The sequence below is a fragment of the Chanos chanos genome, chromosome 10 (assembly GCF_902362185.1).
Source record: "Chanos chanos chromosome 10, fChaCha1.1, whole genome shotgun sequence".
NCBI lineage: Eukaryota > Metazoa > Chordata > Actinopteri > Gonorynchiformes > Chanidae > Chanos > Chanos chanos.
In genome coordinates, this window is record NC_044504.1 from 24976867 (window position 1) to 24999824 (window position 22958).

The window sequence follows — 22958 nt, forward strand, 5'->3', positions numbered from 1 at the left end:
TCAAGCAAAAAATTGTTTAAAAAAAAAAACTACCTTTCAAAACCTCCTCATCCAGTTACACTGAAAACAAAAGACAAAATAATAATATCGAAAACAATGCAGAGTCTGTCCTTTTGATATTACTGTTATGGTTACAAGCAAAAGAATCAAAATTGCATAGTGAGACTATTAAAAATATGTTGAGAGCTGTCAATTTCAATACATGATCTATTTGATTTGTTTATGCATAAAACATATCATAGTATCTGATTTGAATAGTAGTATCAAATTTGTATATTTCATACAGAAGGGTTTAAGCCATGAGGGTATCTACAACAGAACATTTCTCAAATGATGAATCACTTTCCTTTCAAAGTATCAAACCAAAACATCAAATGGGGGGAACAAATAGCAGCCAAACTTAAAAAAAAACAACAAAAAAAACCAGACAGATATTTACCACACAGTAAGGTACAGGAATAAACAGAGTTGTTTATAGCCTATTAAAACGCCTGTATTGCTTGTCACTTTAGTCAGAGGCAAAATGATAGAGACTGGCAGGGTAATTTATAGCATTGCCATTCAGTTATAACTTGGAGCAAAAGGGTTTACAAATTCTAGGTGGAGCATCCACCTAGAAACACTCCTGTGGTGGGACAGAGGAGGCGTAAGTCTCTTTGATGTGTGACATTTTCCATGCACCTCTGTAACACCGATGTAACTTCGAGATCTGATGGCATTGGACCAAACTTGATGCTGAGACAGGAAATCAGTATAATCTGTAATTAGCAGAGTGAAAATATGTTTGAGTTTCAATATTTTGCACGAAAAAGCACACTCTCTTTGGAGGGGCAAACCAAAAGCCACCCCACTAATATGAGCCAACCAATTGTTCTTGTAGCTGTTGTTTTTTTGTGAGTTCAGTTTTTGATGTTGTTTAATATACAGACCACTTTTCTAGTGACTCTCTCCAGTGAAGTATTGAGCTGTTAAAATCATACACACACCACACACACACATTCAAATGAAAACCACAGATCTGTTGTTCATACACAAACGACCCACAACCAACATATGAGCTTTTAACCTTAGTTCGAGGTTTGAGTCTGTAGTGTCAAAAACAAGGTTAAGCCAATTAACCTTCACAGGCGTCTAATTTGGAATTTCCCACTGCGCAGTATTGATGTATTGAAACGTGCCGTTGGTCTAGGTCATTCAAGGCAATACGGCAGCCTGAGAGATTCAAATAACCAGAGCCCTCCCTACCGACACACCCATCCCATAGCCACATAGTGTTTGACGGACGCTGACAGCACTTTACAGTATTCACCGTAGTCTGTGGACTACGCTCTGTCAACTTTCTATAACATCTCTTCCGGAAGATAGGAGCTATGGCGACACAAACAGATAGAGGCATACCTCTTAGTACGGTAAGTTATTTCTAATTCACATTTAGTTGTAACAACGGAGCAGTATTTTGTACGCGTATTGAGAAATTATTTTAAAATATGCATTTTCCGAAATTAATCGCATTTGCTGTTCTGTTTATTTCTGATTCTGTTTAGGCCTAGTTGTCCTGCAACGTCAATACAAAGTGTGTTGTCACAACAGTCAAAGTGATTTTTGTTTGTTTGTTTTAACGTTGCATAACTGGGGCACTCCATCGCACCAGCAAAAAGAACACGCTCAGAAACGCTCCTCTTTGATGTGGTGGTCTTGTCCGTTTTTCCCGCTATGCGCCAATCTAATACGCCGTTTCAAAATCCGCTGGGTCCAGAGTGGGGGCTTGCTTGAATAAAAAAATCGTGGTTTCGTTTTTTGGAAAACGAAAGAACAAATTGTACTTGGCTGAGGATTTACGCGTTTGGCCGCCGCAGTCTATGTTTTCGAACTGTATTTGTTATTTTAGTGCGTCGGTATAGGGCCAAATGTAGTTCTATGGTATCTGTTCCAGTTTTTGATTCAAAGTGCAGCACTATGAGCCAAAAGACAAGGTCGTGTTTACCAACTTTGGTTCTAAATATTTTTGTTCGTTCAGAGAAGCTTTTATGAATACACCTGTCATTCAGCCTACTCGATACCTGCCTCATTCCCCTCAACTCATTCCAAACTTCCAATATTTAGCGTTCTAAAACGTTTATCGTGAGATATGTGGGGCAATATTTAAGGAGGGGGATGTGGATTGTTGTCTTTCTTTAATTTTTTTTATTTTATTTTATTTTATTTTATTTTATTATATGTCACAGGTCACAGCTTTACCTCAATGTCATACGTTGAGTAGGCCTAGTTTGAACTCTAGTATTTAGCGGGAAGGACTTCTTAAGGTGTGGCTATGACATTTACCACGTTGTTAACCGTGTCTTCATCGGAGGTGCAGGTAACCATTACATAAAAACGTGACATGCTGTCGTGCAGTGCACTTGAAATGTATTCAAAAGCTACACTGACAGGAATGTCAGTGGAGAAATTAATGTGGAATGCAGAGTCAAACCCATGTAGAAGTGTGCTGAGTGTATGATACTACCCAGACTATTACACACTGGTCTCCAGTCTTTACTGTTGACACTTGGCAGGGTGGATCCATGAACTCAACCTACTTATGAAGAATCGTTATGACAAAGCCTCTGAACTGTGTTTGTAGGACCAGGTGGTGTTTTTACACCCCTTAGCTGTTCAATATTGTTGATTGCAAGCTCACTGGAGCTGCTCCTTAGCTGACAGGAGGGGAATCCATTCTAGTTCTCCTGTTGTACCCTATCTGTGGCAGGTACTGATGGGTTCTGTATTCTGTGATGCTCCTCTATTTGCCAGTGTTGTCCTGTCCTTTTGGTTCCCGGTCTGTGATAAGTGCTTGCATGATTTTTTTCTCTTGCAACCTCTTGTATTGAGAACATGTTTTGTTCAAAGGTTTACTGCTGACTGGGTGTTTTTTTGTGGGTGTTTTTTTTTTGTGTTTTTTGCATTTTTCTCCATTTTTGCTGTTTCAAATCACTTTTCCCCATTCCTCTTTTAAACTGAACTGTACCTTTATGTCTGTCCACCTGCTTTATGTAATAAGCAACAACAATATGACTCACTGTTTGTAGTAGTGATACAGTTTTGTGAACAGAGTGGTGCAGCGGGTAAATTGGCCATGGGGAGTTTATTTTGATTTTCATATTTAATCAGGACTCATCTGATCTCTCCTATTTCCACACTACAGCTCAGTCCAAAGTTCCTGCATTCAAACTCCACCAGTCACACTTGGGCCTTCAGTGCTATTGCCGAGCTCATTGGTGAGTCACACATTAAAGAAAAACTGCTTTTAATCTTAAACCTTTTAGATAAGAAAAAACATTGCTTATCTGGACTAAGGGTCTGATAGTGAAAACTCACATACACACATATATACACTAACAAGGAAACATAAATACACAATTTTATGACTGTGTTTGTATAACTTTAATGTTTGTATAACTTTAATGTAGTACACTCTCTTATTTTAAACAGGCTTCAGTCCACTTACAGAAAAAGAGAATACACAGTCTTGTATATGCACAAGGGATGCAACAGTACAAGTTCAAGTTCAAGTTCAAGTTCTAGTTTATTTAAAGCCCAGTATCACAGTTTACAGTCACAGAGGGCTTTGCATGCCCACAGGTTTACAGTAAACAAAGCAGACAAAACAAGACGGCACCCCCTAACTTAATCCTCATAGCGGGTAAGAAAAAACTCCCCAAGAAACCCAGATGTTATAGGGCAAAATGGGACAAATCTTGAGATGGACCACAGAGAGAGGAGACCCCTTCATGGCCAGACAGGTGTGCAATAGGTTCCAACCCAGTGAGCAAATTGCAAACAATACAGAAATAATGTAAATGAAAACACAGTAGCAGACAGAAGAAAGAGAACAAAAGCAGCAGGGGGGTTGACCCGAGGTAGGCAACACAGCCACAGCAGCGCAGGAAGATAACCAGCAACGAAGCCACAGCAGCCACCAGGACGAGGGAGATGACAATGATGAGAAAGATGACAGGGGGCGATGGAAAGGACAGGGGGATGGGCAGGTGGGGGGGGCACACCTGAGAGGAAAGCAGCCACATTCATACAAGTCACTCATGTTTGAACATATGAGACACAAACATGCAGAAGATGTGGGAGGAAGAGGAAAACATTAGTCGGGTATCAGGACTCAACAAAATAGATAAAGAATATAGTGTATAAAAGCAGCATAGCTAGTGGCTGTGTTGGGGGCGCCATGTCCACACAGTGAGACACAGACATCAACCACTCACGCAGACAGAGGAGAAAAGGTTAGTTACAGAAAAGCAACATGGTCAAGACAAGAAGCAGAAGGGAGGGTGAAGAGGAGAACTGGGAGAGGCATCTAAACCAGTAGAAACAAAACTAAACTATGCCAGGAGAGCCTGCAGCAGAGTTTGAGCCTCCCTTGATGGTCAGTTCGAAATTGTATTGTGGGAGAGACTCCCAGGTCTGGGCCAGATATGACCGAGTCCCTCTCCACACTGAATGCTGTACTTCTTATGCCGAGTTTAAAACAAATTCCAAGTTTTCAAAAAGCATTCAAAGTCTTCAGGAGTCCGATGCAGTGTAAGTTTATTGCATTCAGCAGTGAACAAAATACAACAAACTGAGTCAGGTCCCAGGGAGTGACTGAATCTAATACAGAAAATCATGCCCTTATATCTAAAATTTTACCTGCATGCTAAACCTATGTAACCAATAAACGCATAACACGGTTGTATGGTAACACCCCTTACATCATCGGTGTTTTGCATGGTCCAACCCATTCGCTTCCAGAAATTTCCCCAAGTTTTCCCAGAATTCATGATTCCATACGCCATTATTTCCGAAGTGTCCTTTTTTGGTTAAATAAAAAAATAATATTCAACCGTGTCCTCATTTTACCTCGGATACCCAACCATGTCCCCAATTTCACCTTAGACACTTTACCCTTAATGCAGGTGTTAACTATCGAGCATTGGGCTTAATGCAGGTGTTAACTATCAAGCGTTGGGCTAGTCCATGCAAAACGGATGCTGACGCAGCTGCATCCCAACCATTGCTTATGCTTCCTTATCACTATCCTAGATTTGACCCTTTTTATGTTGCCTTCATGTTTTGCTGTCCTTGCATTTTCCCTTTTTGGTATGCCGAGGCCCTCTTCCGTTGGCTTTCAACTTTCAGAGGCCTTCTCCCATTTTAGAGGCCTTCTTCCATTTCTCCAACAGTATTATCCATAAGTTAGAGAGAACAAATGAGTCTTAAGTTTAGTTTTAAAGGTATCAAGAGAGTTTGCCTCTCTGGTCTCTTTAAGTGGACCATTTCAGAGTAAGGGAGAGCGGTAGGCAAAGGCACAGTAGCCATCAAACTTCTTATTAACTCTTGGAACAACCAATAATCTAACCAATAATATAATGCCGGCACAAGCCCATGAAGAATATTATATGTTAATAAGAGGACATTAAAATCAGCCCTGGCATGAATTTGGGAGCCAGTGAAGGGAAGCCAGGACAGGTATAATGTGGGAAAATTTCCTCATTCTGGTCAGGATTCTGGCAGGAGCATTCTGGAAAAGCTGAAGACTTCTGGTATTAGAGGCAGGCAGACCAGAGTACAGAACATTGCAGTAGTCAAGGCGAGATGTGACAAATGCATGAATAATGGTTTCTGCTTCAACCATACTTAGCGTGGGCCTAATTGTGATGATATTGCTGAGGTGATCAAAGGCTGTTTTGGTTGTGTTCTTGATATGAGTGACTAGCGAGGGACTAGAGTCAAAAATCACCAAGGTTTTTAGCTGTAACAGTACACATATGCTTAATGTGCAGCCTCCAGACCATGGTTTGATTTGCATACTCAAGTCAGTAAATTTCTTCTGAATGTAACGTAACGATTCAGCATCACAAATACACGCAGTCTGCAGGTTACACTGTATGCCAAGGCCTGAATAATATGGACGCCTGTAAGGAAGCTGAAAGCATGGTTCATTTAAAATTTAGGACCTAATAATGTGTCTTCTTAAACAAACAGTAGTTAGGAGTTTTTCTGAATGATTTTTTGTACAGCATTGGAGGTCCTTGAATGATTGTTATCCCATTCATTCCAGATTCTTGGTACTTTTAGCATTAGCATCATTAGCTGTAACTACAACATAATCTGCAAAGAACTTTCAGTTGGTTGTTTCGTCTAGATTTTGAACTCTGCCCAACAAGTCTGTAGTTGCTCCAGTGTTCCAACTTCAAAAGCCTTATACAGTATTTCCAAATAAGTTTGTTTTCAGAGATTATGATATATTGCAGGGGAGTGATTATGAAAAACTGATTCAAAAATTTAAATTATAAATATTATGATAAATGTATTATAATTTGTTTATTGTTATATTTCTTTTTTAAGTATGTGTTATATCAAATAGCGTTCCCACCTTTTTTTGCTTCACAGATAAAATGTGTTACTCTCTCCCATAGTACATTGTGAAATGGCATCATAGTAACACACTTTTCCTATTTAAAATAAACAAATAAAATGTTCACGGACATATCCCTATCACTAGAGAGACATTATTAATGAATACGTGGTAAAATAGGGAACTCCATTTCACTGACTGGGTCATTCCATGCCATCTCACCCAGAATTCAGAGCCTTTCCCTGTTTATGTCATGGATTTTCTAAAAAAAAAATTGTGTATAAACTTCTATTAAATTCAGGCGCCCTTGCAAAATCCTCTACTCCAAATAATTTTTTAGTTGTTGATGAATGTTTTACAGTAATCAAATGAATAAAAATAAATGATTTTTTAACTGAATGAACAATCTTTCATTTTTCAAAAATTAATATCTGTAATAGTTGTAATTCTTGCAACCATATTTTGCTTCTGTGTACTATTAATATAGTTGTATCACATCTAGACGTTACTTGGTCCTGCATAAAAAGTTGAGCGCCACAGATCTTGCTAAATGTAGCTTAGGAGCTGAAAAACCGACCTTTTAAGGTATTTTGATTGTATATTTTCCCAAGAAGTATTATTTTAATTTCCTTTAAAACTTTTTATGGGGAAGTGTGTTGGAGAAATAAAGATTGGTCTTTATGCAATAGCAGGGGAAAGGTGCAAAAGTCATGATGATCAGGATGCACCAGTATCAGCCTAGCATGGCCTGGCTCCATTGCTTAGAGCAAGACCATGTTTCATGAGTGAGTCGTCTGAGGTTAGCTGAGGCCAAGGTCAAGTAATTTTCCATTAGTCAGAAGGGTGAAACCCGAGAGATAATGGTGTATAGAATAGAGAGTTCTGGAAAGTTTTGGAAATAATGGTGTCTGTACAGGTGGGTGGAGAATATAAGATGGTGTGACTAATGATTATCCTGTATGCTCATTGGATGTCTATTCTTAGTACTTTGATAAGAATTAGAATATAAGTAAGTGATCTTAGAGGGTTGATTCAGTCACTCCTGGGACCTCTAGCAGTTTGTTGTATTCTGCTTACAAGTGAATGCAATAAACTTGCACTGCATCAGACTCATCGAGGCTGTTTTTGAGACTTAGAATTTCATTGAAGATATAGTATTGAAGAAAGGCATAAAGTTCAGTGTTGTGACCCAGTCACATCTGGCCCAGACTTGGCAGTCTCTCCCACAAGTGTTAATATTCATTGCGGATATATAAAAATTTAAAGATGTTGTATTACTCCGTCATTTAATAATTTTTTGAAAATAGCTAATTTTTCATACTTTTCACTGGCTATAATATTATATTCAGTGGTTTTATTTCATCGGTAGATATTTGTACTGTGTTGACTTCAAAGTTTTCTGTGTGATACTTATTTAGCCTGTTTTTCATTGGGTTCAAGAAATCATTCGGGTGAAAAATTATTTATTTTTTAGTAATTTGATGACTGTAAAACATTCAGCAACAACTGTTTACATGAAGACATGTTGCAAATTATCCTTAGGGTTTCTTGGATGTTCATTGCAAATTTCAAACCAATCCAGTGAAAAGTAAGCAATTGGTGAAGCTTATAATACACATACAAAGAATCGCAAAAATGATGAAATTTAACTCTGAGGGCCAAATTCATAACTAAAAAAGTGTTTGGAGTAGAGCTATAGGATTTTGCAAGGTTCCATGATTTTAATAGAAATTTTCACACGAATTTTTTCAAGAAAATCCATGACATGAACTGGAAGGCCCTAGATGAGTTTGTATGGAATGACCCTAATATATAACAGAGAAGGCGTGGATATTGCTGTCTAAGTGAAGTGGACAGCCTTGTACTGTCATCATGACAAGTTCTATCTGATTCTGAGGTGGGACTGTAGCTCATAAATAGACTTACTAGCCAACAGTAATTCATTACCTCTCTGGCTTGTCAACCCTGGACCATTTGTTAAAAAATGATGTTATCTTCTACTCTGTCATGTTTAAAATGACATGAACTGGCATCATAGGCTGCTAGTCAGCCATCATTATTTTCACTATAAAACAAATCAGGGCTAGCTGTATAGGCTAGCTATCTCTCACTCCTCTGTCAGTGACAGTGGGTCACTGCAATGGTCCAGATTGACAAGAATCGTATTGCTGGCCGTAACATCTGAAGTTACAATGTCGAATCTGGAAGGGCATGCCAGCACACAAATCAGACACTGTGGCAGGTACTGTAGCAAGTTACATTTATTCTTTCTACCGCCTAGCAGACTGTGTATCCACAGAACCTACATCAGATAAAACAAGAAGTTTTCAGGTTGATCAAAAAAAGAAAAAAAATCCCTGGGACAGTTTGTTTATTTTAGACTGCTGGGCAAAAACAAAAACAAAAAAGTCTCAGATGGCACACCTCAGACTTAGATAGGCAGGAAAAGCCATGTTAATGTATAGAGGTCCTATACACTTGCCTCATAAATCATCGCTACTCTTGAATTATCCAGAATTCGCATTCTTTCCACTTTCTTGCTAGGTGTTTATACACTGGTATGAATATATTGTTTTGGTTTTTTTTGTATTGAAACATTATTGTCTTAGTATAGCTGATTAGCCCAAATCATCTAAATAATTCAAGAAAGTCAAGTAATTAAGTGACGAATCACTATACACTATCTGGTTAATCAGTCTTACTGTCTTAATTTTATCTGTTGATGAGTTGCTGTATTTGTCAGTTTTCATGGTTTTAATAATACCTCAAAACATGAATATATATCACTAATTCAATGGAATTTTGTTGTCCTTTTTCCAGACAATGCATATGACCCAGATGTGAATGCGAAGCATTTTTGGATTGATAAGACATTGATCGAAGACCAGGACTGTCTCATCTTCATGGATGATGGAGCTGGTATAGACTATCAGAAAATGCACAAAATGTTGAGGTAGGACAAAGGAAACATTGGAAAAAATGTATTATTACACAAAGAAAATCAGTGAAATCCTCAATCCTTTTGAAACTTTCCACTAGTCTGCATGTTACAGACCCTCTCTTTTTTATCTTTCCTGCAAGTCCTACCATCCCACTCTTCCAGCAGTCTTCTTTGTGAAAATGATGATCACACTTTCATATTTCCTCCACTTTTAATTTTTTCAATTCTGCACCTCTTCCCTCCACTGCATCTCACTCTCTTTCATTCTTGTTTTCTTACACTCTTACAGCTTTGGCTTCAGTGACAAGACGACAATAAATAAGGTTCAACCAATTGGCCTCTACGGTAATGGCTTCAAGTCAGGCTCCATGCGACTTGGGAAGGACGCCATCGTGCTTTCTAAGACAGGGGACTCCATGTGTGTAGGCCTGCTGTCTCAGACATACCTAGAACAAATAAAAGCTGAGAACATCGTCATCCCCATCGTCACCTTCAAACGGAATAATCAGAACCAGTGTATCCATGCTCAAGGAGAGACTGGGAGGGATGAGTGGAGCTTAGAAATCAATTTACTTACTGTAAGAGATATGGAAAGAGATGGGATGGTTCTAAGGTAATGAAGCTTAGAAGGAGTACAGAAGAGAGAGGAAAGTCTGTTGTCAAGTCTGATCAATGCAGAATTTTGTATGTTTGCTCAAAATTTGTGATAGGCTATTGATATATCCCAGGATTGCTGAAATGTGTGCCAGTCACATCTTGACGTATAGGTATTCCTGCTTAACTGCTAATAACTCCATTTCAACTCTGTTGAGTTATATATATTGAGTATATATAAGGGTGTATATATATATGGGTCACTGTGGTGTATGACTGTAACATAGATTATCTGAAATTTTCGGTAGTCTATCTTAGTCAAAATTACACCATTGCAAAGATTATTACCTTGGTCCTTAACCTGTAAACCAGTTCAAGCCCTTCCAGAGCATGCAGCATGCCTAAGTGAAATTCTGAAGTACTCTCTGTTCAAAGAGGAAAAAGATCTGCTCTCTGAGCTCCAGGCCATAGATACTCCCTACCATGCCTCAGGTGGAACAGGAACACGCATCATCATCTGGAACCTCCGCAGGTAAGAACACAAGTTTAATAAAGATGGACACAAAGGAAAAAGAGAGAGAGAGTGTGTTAACATGTGAGTATCTTCTCCATGATCCTGAGCCATGATTCATTAATTCTTATTTTCCAGTGTGTGAGAATGAGAGAAAAATGGAAAGATGTTTAGGTCTACCCCAAAGACTCTCAGCCCCTGGCATAAACCACTAACTGAAGTATGAGTATTTGTGTCCAGGAATATGACACATGACAAATTTTCTTCTACTGACAGAAGAGCAGGACAGGAGCTGGAATTTGACCTAGACGCTGACCGCTATGATATCAGAATTCCAGCAGACGTGTTAGAAAATGAGAGGAGGAATTACAGACAACCAGATCGCATTATGCAGTCCATCCCTGAGAGTGACTATTCTCTGCGGGTGAGATGACTAACTTTTCATTGCTTGAATCACATTTACCAGTCTAACATAGAATCATGAGACCTGATTAAGGCAAGTGATGTAGCATCATTCGTATTATCTCAGCAATTAAATAGTCAAACTAATCACAGTGCTTTTAGTGGTGATCAGCCCTGTTTGCCTGCGTGCGGACGGGCAACAGTGACAGAACTGCAAGGGAATTAGCAGATGTAGTGCTGTTATTTTAGCCAGTACTTTACTCTTTCATATGATTGTAAACAAGAGGTTTAAACATAGAATGACCATATATATATATCAGTTATGATTTGGTAAATTACATTATAGATAGAAGGTTGTGGGTTTGATTCCTGAGCTTGACTCCACCAATATGTCTTTGGACAAGTTTGCTCACACGACACCTGACTTGGGAAAAACGAGAGGTCTCTGTGAATAAGATTCTGCTGAAGCATAAATGTAAATATAGGTTTACTCCTCTTTGTGTTTTTTGTATGTGTGCTGTGTTTGAATCAGGCATACTGCAGCATCCTTTACCTGAAGCCGAGGATGCAAATCATTATCCGGGGCCAGAAGGTGAAGACACAGCTCATCGCTAAGACTCTGGCCTGGGTTCGAAAGGATTGTTATAAACCCGTCTTCCTTAAGGTATCCTTAGACTGGCGCCCTGCAGATAAATCAGCACAAGTATGGCTGAGGGATTGAGAGGGGAAAAGATAATCAGGATAGGGAAAAACCAAAGCAAAAGATTGTCCCCTGTCTTACATCTTTTGTCTCAGGAATTGCACATAAATGTGAGAAAAAGAGTGACACATCAGATATGCATCAAATGTTTATCATACAGTGCATATATCAAGAGCAGTCATTATTGAACTCACCAGATGACAAGCATGTTTCCTGCACGAGCTGGTATTCTCTGATGGTTTAGAGTCCTTAAGTCAAATTTCCAGAGAGGTCTTCGGATCATTTTTGGCTACAACACCAGGAGCAAAGAGCAATATGGCATCATGATGTACCACAAGAACCGACTGATCAAAGCCTACAAACGTGTCGGCTGTCAAATCAAGGTGTGTGCCTGTGTGTGTGTGTGTGTGTGTGTGTGTGTGTGTGTTTATGTCTTACGTTGTAAGCTTGCACTGATGTAATGGACCTTCAAAAAGTAGCTCATTGTAACCTAACTGTAGACTCACACATTCATATTCCTCACAGTGTGTATCACAGAAAGGATGGCGTGTCTCTGAGTTTTGTTTTTAAATCATATATTTGCATGAGCACATAGGTATTTTCCTATACCATACAGAGCCTTGCGTGGGTGAGTGCTGAGTGAGAGTTAATGTACAAACATTTGAAATGGACTTGCCTGCATTACTTGCCCTTTGGTTATATCACAGACATCTTTAAATCTTGGTATAGACCAGTGTGATAACTTCATTAGGTCCATGATAGGGTTTGTTATGGATGTTGTTAGCATTGCCTTCAGCAAGTGGATTTTTTCCCCCTTTCAAAAGTTTCACATTAAATTTCATCTCATAAATTGTCAGGTCAGAGCACGTGTCAGGGAACTCTGATCCATGCTCAGCTTTCCACACTGGGTTTAGAATTGCATTTGTCATCCACATCAGCCAACCCTTGCTTGCTTTTGAATGCACAGAGAGAACATGTGCAAAGATTAGTCAAGGAAAGGCACGGTCTTATAGTACAGAAGTGCCTTCTAAATCTGTGCCAGTTAGGTGATGATTTACTCTAGGGCAGAATTAAGTATATAAGGCTTTCATCCAGGCATGTTATGCTCTCATTGAGATGCTTTACGATGAAGAGGCTCACGAGATCCTGGGAAACTTAATAATCCAACTTAAAGCCAAAAGGCAAGTGAGACAAGCTGCCTCCTCAGACCAAAATGTTTTCAATGAAAGAGGACCTGATCAGCTTGTAAAACAAAATGTTTTCCTTTGAGTTCCAAAATGTTCCACAGAGCATAATTCTCTGACAGAAATCTTCAACTTTCCTTCCTTGTAATTTGCCATCTTCAAATGTTCAATTAAAAATTTTTTGTCAGACACTGAGATATATAACATCAGATGGCAAAACTCACTGCTGTTCTGCTGTTCAGTGCTGTGCTCACTGTAATTCCTTTGTTATTTTGATTCAGTGCGAGACATCTGTTTTGCAGCTTTTTTTGTTTATAAGAGCAGTATTTAGTTTTGTTACTTTGAACTAACTTCTGTCCACTTCTGTCACTGCCAGGCCAATAACACAGGAGTGGGAGTCATTGGTGTAATCGAATGTAATTTCCTCCAACCAACACACAATAAGCAGGACTTTGATGACACAGAGGAGTACAGGTCTGTTTGACTGACAGCTTCTCCTCAACATATGTATTTTGAAGTTACGAAAAGGATAATTTTAGCAGTATTTAATGAGTAGATAGCTGAACGTTTTAATGTAGGGGTGGGTGTGATACGTTGTTGATATTAAGGAAGCTCCTTTATTTTTGGTAAATGCTCTGCTATCTAAATATAGCTTTATTCTGTTTGCTGTACAGGAAAACCATTGCCAATGTGGCGATAAAGCTGGAGGAGTATTGGAAAGAAATGCAGCATAACAGACGAACAGAGAACCCAAACTCCACTCTGCCTGTCGAGGACATACAGTAAGTTTCCACATGCAGTGGCAATGTGGCAAATAATGGCCTGAGTGTCCAGTACCATTCAGTTAATCTTACCTTTGTACATAGTCAACCTTCTTTCAGTTATTTGACACAATTTTGTGTCTTTTTAGCAGCTAATGCGAATGAAGCTGTGTCTCTTCTAATGCAGATGTGTGTCGTATATCTGGGTCTCGCTTTCTGAATCCCAGCCATAGCTTTTGTGTTGCTATCTTTCCATGAGTGTCTAAGAGAACAGATCTGGCCATGCAAACAGTCAGAGTGAGAGCAACCATGACCCAGGGGAACACAGCTGACTGTTTTCTGTCAGCTAGGGTCTCTCTCTGTCTTGTTGTTCAAGGGATGCAAGTGATGCTGATGCTGTGATTGGCATCATAAGTGTCAGAGATTTGTTGCATATAACTGGATATAGAGAATATAGGAAGATGAGAATTAGGGAAAAAAATGATAAAAAACTGAAGACTTGAATAAAGGTAATATGGAAATATACTTAGGTTTTGTTAGTGATTTGATAATCTTTTGTTTATGTACAAATTTGAATGTCTGTCTGTGTGTGGTCATTTAGGAAACGTCCAGACCAGAACTGGGTGCAGTGTGACAGTTGTCGTAAGTGGCGGAAACTTCCAGATGGTATCAATACAGATAAGCTTCCTGACAGGTGGTTGTGCCCCATGAACCTAGATCCCCAGTTCAGGTAAGCTGAGACTGGAGTGGCTCTCTCTCTCTCTCTTTCTCTTGTTTTAGTTTGTGTGTGTTTGTGTGTGTGTGTGTGTGCATTTAATAACTGTTTGGTTTTTTCAGGTCTTGTCAGGCCCCTGAGGAGCCAGAAGATTCTGATGATGAGCAGCGGCCATACCAAAAGACTTATAAACAGCAGTGAGTTGAACACACACACGCACACACTTTATTTCAGTCTTAAAGACAGTAAGGTCCGCTGCTCCTAACACTGCTCCCCGATCAACATTAACTGGATCAGTTAGATTTCCTATATTCTTATTAGTTACCAGACAATCAGAGGAAGAGAGGGACAGACACTGAAAACACAGAGATGGGCTGTATTGTTAGCAATGAATCTTCACCCTGTCTGTATGAAACAGCCTGAACAGGGCTAGAAGCAGTGGCTATAATGAGCACTGACTGACACAAAACTGAACTGTAAATGACGTAACTATGAAAGGAATTAATAACTGAAACAAACTGAACAGAATCAATAACCGATTTATTGGGATTGTTGTCTTATGTCAACATAGCTATGAACGTGATGTATTCATTATTCATTAAGTCGCATCTGCCAAATGAATAATTGTAAATGATCTAACAATTTTTAATCTGTTTACAATACAGTGTCATTAAAATTTATGACACAATATGCAAATTAGTAAACTATTTTACAGTAGATGACTGCATCTTCAGTATGAGGCTGGTTTTTTTTTTAATGTTTCACAGAGAAAACATAAAAAATGTCACAAATGCTTTGTGAGTGTGTCTTAGACAGCCGTGATCTGAAACACTACATGGCAAGATGACAGTCAGTATCTCAAGTAGATGGACTGGTCTCAAATAATTAGAAATAGCTTTCTACTATAGTTGTTACACTGTATGCTGAACGTTTTCTTCTTCTTCTTCTTCTTTACAGCTTAATTACATATTACATGATCATATTGTTGTTGCTGCTTATTACTATTCTTCTTATTAATATATCTTATCACCACACTGTTCTTGTACAGCATATTGTTATTGTTTATTACCAAAGTACTTTCTACTGAATTTGTTATTACCATAAGTGCAGCTTAACTTCATGGGACCTGCTTTTAAGAGTTACTTGTTTCCCTCTTTTTAATTATTACTTTTTACCATGTTTGTTTTCTTAGAACATGTTGGTTAATGACTGCATTGTAATATAAAACATTGCCTTGCTTACAGGAAGAAGTTAACTATTTTCTCTGCCCCATTAAGTTATAATTGGGGTTAAGCTGGTTACACTGGTTTGTTTATGATTCTTCTGTGAGATGCACCAGGACATCATATTTTTCGAATTTTAATATAGAATAGTGTTTCCAGAGTGATGTTAGTTTAGTGATTTTAGGTTGTTTTTAATGGGATTTTACACATATTGTTAACATGTTCCATGTAAATGTTTTTGTCGTTTCCTTATGCTAAATATTGAAATCTGTCATGTTTTACATGTTTATAGACATACATTTAATACATTTGAACTTTCCTTTTATACTGCAGTCCTTCAAAATAATCAAAATAATATTTATAGTAATGTTCTCTCTTACACAGGGAGAAACAGACTAAGGCGCAGCAAGAGAGAAGTATTCAACAGGTATTATGTTTGTGTGTGTGTGTGTGTGTGAGAGAGAGGGAGAGAGAGGTAACAGCATCTGTGGCATAGAAGTCAAAGGGAAAAATCCCACAAATCTTAAAGTTCACCCTCAAAGTTACCATCGTCAGGAATACCCGTTATTCATGGGAAAAGATGTAGCAAGACAGTGTGAGTAATGAACTTAACATCATGTTCTTGCCTTTTATGTGTATTAACAGGCTTTCAGTCTGAAACAAATGTATCGCACATGTTAGTGAAGTTTAGTCTTGAAATGTTGATATCTTCAATGATAAACAGATTATTTTTCACTCTGCACTAATCCTTGACAACTTTTGTCCTTAACTAAAATTCCTAAAAATAAAACTGAAATTGTAATAAACTAAAACGAAACAGAAATGAGTCTATGAAATAAAAACTAAATTGAAACTAATGAAACCACTGGTGAAACTAACTAAAATTAAACAGAAATTCAGATTGAAATAAAATAAAAAAATAAAAACGAGTTTTAAAATGGAAAACTATCATAACCTTGGTAGTTACAAACATCTAAAAGATAAAGTATGACTAGTCTGTCTTCCTTCATGTTTAGTGCTGATTGACAGTGCTATTTCTCTCTCTCTCTCTCTCTCTCTCCATAGCAATTGAGAAAGGCTTCAACTATGGCTACCACCAGCTCAAGCCCTTTCAGATGTAGTAAGATCCTCTCTCCAAACTGATCAGGTTTATCTATGTGTTTGTGTATATGTTAGTGTTATTATTATTGGTGTTGAACAAAATATTTGATTTTTCTTCTTGTAGCTCGCAGTCCTACTAACCGCATGCCCATCATCTCAGATGTGACTTCCCTTGCCACAACTCCAAAGAGGTGCACGTCTCTCTTGTTCTCTTTCTTTCTCTCTCTCTCACTCTCTCACTCTCTCTGTCTTTGTGTTTGGTTAAAATATCACTCTTGATTCAGCTGTTAGTGGGCTTCATTCTGATATACTAAAATATAATCATACAGGAGTGATAAGTCTAAATTACTCAGATGCACTAAGTGTGTACCATTGAGATGTGAGTGAGCTGGAAGACAGTAAGCATGTTAAATATCTCAGGAGCAGAACTGGTAGCACTGAGAATCTACACTGTTGAACGCATTGCCTGCTTTTCATTGTTCCACTGATTAAATATATGTCTGTCATCTCTTTCTCTGTCTCCCAGGAGAAAGAGAGGTGGAAGGCCTAGCTGGGGAAGAACAGAGATAAAGAGGTTGAGACAGAGTAATGCTGCCCACATCGCTGTCACTGAAACCCCTTCGTCATCTTTCACCACACCTGGCACCCCATCAACACCGATTGACTGTGATGATGGCGATGATGATGCTGATTATGATGATGATGGTGAGGATGAACATGAGGAAGATGATGATATCATCATAATTGAGGCAAAAAGCACACCAAAATCCAAGCAACCAAAAGACTTTGACATCTCTAAGGTGAAGCCAGAACCCAGGGAAGATGGGTATGACATGGCGATGGAAACAAGCACCGCCATGGAGACTAATATTGCAGAGGCTGCTTGTCCCCCATCCTCATCAGCTGATCAGCAACACATAGCAATTCAGACAGACAAAAAAACCGTCATGAAGGAGGAACAGGAGAACGAGGAAAAGAAGACAGCAGAAGATGAAAGAAGAGACATAGGAGGAGAAAGAGATGAGGAACATATGAGTACAGGAGACCAAGAGAACAGGGAAAATGAGCTAGAAAGGACAGAATTGCGAATACAGGGACAAATGGACAAAGAAGAGAGCAGCATGAACAGTAGTGATACTCAGAAAAAGGACTTCAGACAAACTCGCCAAAACACTGAAGCGGCAAAAGAGGAAATGACAGAGAGAGAAGTCACCGTAAAACCTGAACCCTGCGAGGATGGATTTGAGGAGCGAAGGGAGGGGCCAGCTGGACGGGACTACCTGACAGTGGAACAGCAGAGGGAGAGCAGGGGTGTGACAGCTTTCTGTGGAGACGGGCAGACTGGGCAAGGCCTTGGTCTGAGTCAGATTGCACTTGTAGACCTCCAAAGGCAGCAGGATTCTCTACTACAGCTTCTGGAGACAACATCCCAGGAGAGAGATGACCTCAGGAAACAGATACATGCTCTCCAGCAGCAGTTAGAACAGCTACAGAACAGGGATAGGAACAAGCACTGCCATCAGAGCACACAGACAGATGGTACTGAAGACTACAGATCACTGTACTTGCAGATGAAAGAAGAGATGGAACGGCTGAGGCGCGAGAGGGATGAGCTGGTGCGAGAAAAGACAGAGAGGGATGTTCATCTCCAGGGGAAGAGAGAGAGTAATCGATGGATGGGAGCTGAGTTGAATGGAGTGGTGAATTTGATGAAGGAAGATGACAATACTTCATCCAGTGATGACCTATGTCTTCAGGTGGACTGCCTGCTGAGAGAACTGGACCAGTGCCAGAGCAGTCGAGAAGACTTGAAGGCCAAGGTGGGTGGATAGACATACCTTTACCCTTACAGTGAGTCCCGCTACACATACTTAACCTTTTAATCACAGACACAAATGCATATATATACCTACACTCTCATTATGTGCATCCTCCCTCATCCCTCTTGTGCTCACACATGCTTTGTATAACACATACTCTCTCTCTCCCTCACTTTCTCCCTGTTTTTCTGTCTCTTTCTCTCACTTTCTGTCTCTTTCATTATGCATATACACTTAGTTGGGAAGCTTGGAGATGGAGAGAAACAGTCTGCTATCTGAGTGTGAATGTCTCCGGAAGAGCCTGCATGAGCTGAAGGAGAGAGAGCAGGAGACAAGAGTAGCAAGAGAGGAGGGGGGTCATGGTGGGGTTGTCAGTGATCAAGAAGGGAGTGAAACAGACACAAGCAGCCCTTCTTTGCTGTCTGGACTGCCAGACTGTGGTAGTTCCACAGACGCACCCCAAAAAGAGCCAAACGTAGCCAGAGAGCCTGGACAAACGCCTGACAGACAAGTGAGCAATGTGGGGGGAGGAGGAGGACCAGAAAACAGTCCAAACTCCACCAATCCTGATGACTGTGCATCAGACGCTCAGAGGTTAGTTTGTCAGCTATGAAAATGTGAATACAGAGTTACAGTCGTTTGCCCTGCACGGCACACTCACACCGACTTGGACTTACAGCTTTCTGAGATGCTGTTTCTGACTCTCTCTCTCTCTCTCTCTCTCTCTCTCTCTCTCTCTCTTTCATTCACTGTCACTCTCAGACTAAGGGAACTGAGATACAATGTAGCTCGTCTCCTGCTCACGTTTGTGCCAGCTCTGGAACTGGACCAGGTAAACTATGACTGTGATGTGATTGAGGAGATTCTGATGCAGGTTCTAGATGACATCTCTGCCCCCTCATAGTGCTGCTGCCATGCTAAGGTCTACCACTTCCTTCCTGTTCTTTTCAAACATCAGCACCTTAATGCACTTCTAGTCATTTTATTCATTAGGCTAGTGATCACATGTGTGTTTAAAAGTATTGCCTATATGAAAGTCATAAGTTAATATTGATCTGATTTGAAGTGTAAATGAAAGAAGAGATGCAATTAAATGGGATTTAGTTCAAATTAGTGTTTACCTATTTTTGTTAAAACAATTGATACTGTATAACATCACATTAGGACATATATTAAATGGATAAATCATTATAAAATGCATGATTAATTGTAATTTATACAACAGCTGGTTCCAGTAGAGTAATTTGATTGGATAAGAGCATTCCAAAGAGTGCTGATAAAGAGTATAGCAACACTGGGACGTTTTACTATTATGTATCACTTCGCTTTACAGACATTCTGATGCAATCATTGCTTACACCAGTGCAAACTTAATTCGCATTTCCATGTATGATAAAAAAGAACCTAGCTAACCTGCAGTTGGGTATGATAAACAATAGCTAGCTAGCAAGTCTACCATATATCTAGCCCATCCATGTATGCTAAAAAGTAGCTCGTTGACCTGTAATGGGCTATGAATAAAAGTGGCTATAGCTAGCCTTTACATGTAAGATAAAAAAGTAGCTGGCGAACCTACTGTTGGGTATGAAAGAAAGTAGCTAGCTAGCTTTTTCGTCCATAATAAAAAGCAGGTAGCTAGCTGTTGTATAAAATCAATATCACGCTTGAGGTCATGCTGTTAAACTGTATATCAGCATGGCTGTTATTATCTGCTGATATACAGTATAACAGCACTCCCTCTCATGTGATATTGCTTAATTATTACTTGTATTCACCAAAAGTGTCCTCTAAATTTCTTATTTTTGTAACTATTTTAGCAGAGCTGCATTCCATGTGTAAGATGCAGCACTGCTAAAACAGTTATAAAAATAACAAACTAAGTTTGTCTAAATTTTGAGTCTCATATCTTTAATCTCTTGTTTTAATAATTCCAACATTGTTACTATTTGTTTACTTTTCTTTTTTAGAATTGTTTACAACATGAGAAAAATAACAGTTGATTTTTCTTTTTATGAAGGTATTTTATTTCTATATGTGGATTCATAGATGTTGATAACCTTCTACTCAGGGTGAAGTTGCAAACCAAACTTTATAGATTTATTGCACTGTGTAATGAAAGTATACAGAAGGAGGTGTTCCATATTTCAGTACCAATGTATAGGATTGTTTATTATGTAGTTTTTACTCTTGGTTTTGCAGGAAGGGATCTGTAGCAGGATTAACTAGTTTTCTTTTTTCTGGTCCATATATTCAAGAAAGCACTTGTTTTCAGTATGAGTTACTGGTTTAACTGAATGTCTTTTAAAAGTTATCCTACATTGTTTAACTAATGTAATGTCTGCTTAAAACAAAACAAAACAAAAAACCTTTTGTGCTTTCAAGTGTTAAAGACTTAAATAGAGATGGAAACTATTAATGCAATATTTAAAAGTATACAGGAGTTGAACAGTAATGTGTGTGTACATATGTATATTTACATGTACAATATATGTAGTATATATGTTTACACAAGTTGTCACCTAAGGGTCATATATGTTTTATATTATGCCAAAATTGCCCGTTGTTGATATTCTTGCATTCTGTAATAAATACCAATTTTCTACTGCTTTATTATCCATTTGCCTTTATTAAGCCGTCATTACATTTTAATGTAATATGGGTACATATGTAGTATGTAAAATGTATAAGCTTTTGGTAAATGTAGGCTGACATTATGAGGGTTCCACTGTTTGGCCCCCATGACTGACCTACTTGAAACAGCTATGTTGGACTTGTACTGTTCTGAGAAGGCTGTGGAAATGAGGGCAACTGCACTGATAGCCATATGACAGTATATTTATATGATGGCCCAGTAACGGATGGGTGTATGACAGTCCTAAGACACTAAGTCCTATAACAGTCCTAAAACATTAAGCATGTGATAATGATGGCCCTGTGAGAGTTGGTGCATGACAATATGAAAGTCCACTGGCTTCGTACATTTGTCACCTCTCACCTTTTTCTGTTTGGTCCCTTTGTAATTCAGGAATTGCATCTAGAAACACTTGAATTCCCTAGCATGCTCCTAGACCAGCCTTTAAGTTAAACAGTAACAATAAAAGCTGTTATTCCAAAGGCCTTACATATCAACTGTCATTAATGTAGTTTTGAAAAGCTTTATTAAATAAAGCTGGAATCTAGCTAATTACAGAACTTCAAGAGAGGTGACCTGTTGAAGTCCACTGTGTATATAAAATCTCTACTTTTCATTTTCATTTTTAAATTGTTCAATTATGAACACACTTTCACTTACACCAGCCCGACTAATAGCTCTTGAATGGTTCGGGTTAAACAAAAAAGCACTGCTGAAAATTGTTTTTTAGAGTTGTTATTAAATATTTGGTTTAGCAAATTACACTCTAGTGAGTTCATCTTTGTTTCACCCGGACTTTTTGTTATGCACAGCGGATAAATATGTTGCGCATATCCTGTCTATCTTTTCGGTTGTGAGGCGTACATGTTACTGCGCATCTCAATTCATCACACCCAGCGGTATTGACGCTCATGAACTCACCTTACGCCACTACGTTTCGTTACGTCTGAACCCGCGAATTAAACGCTACGCGGGAACCGGAGTTTTTCTTGTACACAGTTTACGAGTGGAACAAAAACGGATCACGAATTTTTTATTACACTGCATTAATATCGGTGAGTCAAAATCTAATGCATACATTTGACATGTAATGATTAAATAGCTCTTTCATGATCAAAGTCATGCTGTACTGTTTAACTTTAGTAGCCGCTAAGTCAGGATGCTTTGTGGCTAACTTGTTTAGAAGTTAAGCATGACTTTGCTAGCTACCTAAACTGCTTTAATAAGCGACTTTTAAAGTCGTACATGTCGGAGGCCACAGTAAGACATCTAGTGACCACAAAGCATCAAGAAGAAGTAAGTGGTGTATGAGTAAACTGGTGTTAATTAGCCAAAAAACGTCTCTTATCTGGGCTCCCATTGAGGTTCGACTCACTTTACATATGGCTAATTAAACTGACATACCGAACGATATGTCCCATAAGATGTCTCTAATAGCTTAAAATTTTGGCTTGTCAGTTCTTTAGGCCACTGATGTAACTCAGTGCTGATAAGTTCCTTGTTGTTTTCTGTCGACTCTATGAAGAATAGATCCTGATTCGCATTGTGCTGAACGACATGACGTAAATCTGTGCTAAGCTGAGTAACTGTTTAGAGCGTGCAAAAACAAAACATTAGTTATGCACAGCGAGCAACATGTATTTATTCACTTTAAACAAGTACATTGTCAATATGTTCAAATTAGTTTTGCTGACTTAAATGGTAGAACAGGTCCAAAATCATTTTTGTACAAAACTATTTGTCTACAGACTTAAACGCTTAAGTAGACATGTAAACATCTGTCGATGAATTTCACACAGAATACGACCTTTCAAATAAGTGATTATTAATTTTTTAGAATGGTGTGAACGTTTGAATAACGTTTCTTTCGTTCGTCGTCCTTCTTTTATTTTAACCCATTCCTGTATCATCATCGCCTCTGTGGTATAATCTCTTGTCTGCATAATGTCTCTCTGTCTCTCTCTCCCCCTGTTGTTAATCAGTGTAAAT

General features: G+C 38.8%; 1 protein-coding gene across 1 annotated transcript; it reads left to right on the forward strand.

Annotated features, from left to right (window-relative positions):
- Positions 1-1322: 1322 nt before the first annotated feature.
- morc3a (MORC family CW-type zinc finger 3a) lies at positions 1323-19516 on the forward strand. Its single transcript, XM_030786421.1, has 18 exons — positions 1323-1409; positions 3182-3254; positions 9206-9338; positions 9616-9842; positions 10293-10452; positions 10708-10855; positions 11366-11497; positions 11800-11916; positions 13094-13191; positions 13392-13499; positions 14080-14208; positions 14316-14390; positions 15801-15843; positions 16482-16536; positions 16642-16708; positions 17044-18337; positions 18576-18931; positions 19100-19516. Exons 1-18 carry the CDS (start codon positions 1371-1373, stop codon positions 19239-19241), a joined length of 3396 nt encoding a protein of 1131 aa, XP_030642281.1. The 5' UTR covers positions 1323-1370; the 3' UTR covers positions 19242-19516.
- The last annotated feature ends 3442 nt before the right edge of the window (positions 19517-22958 follow it).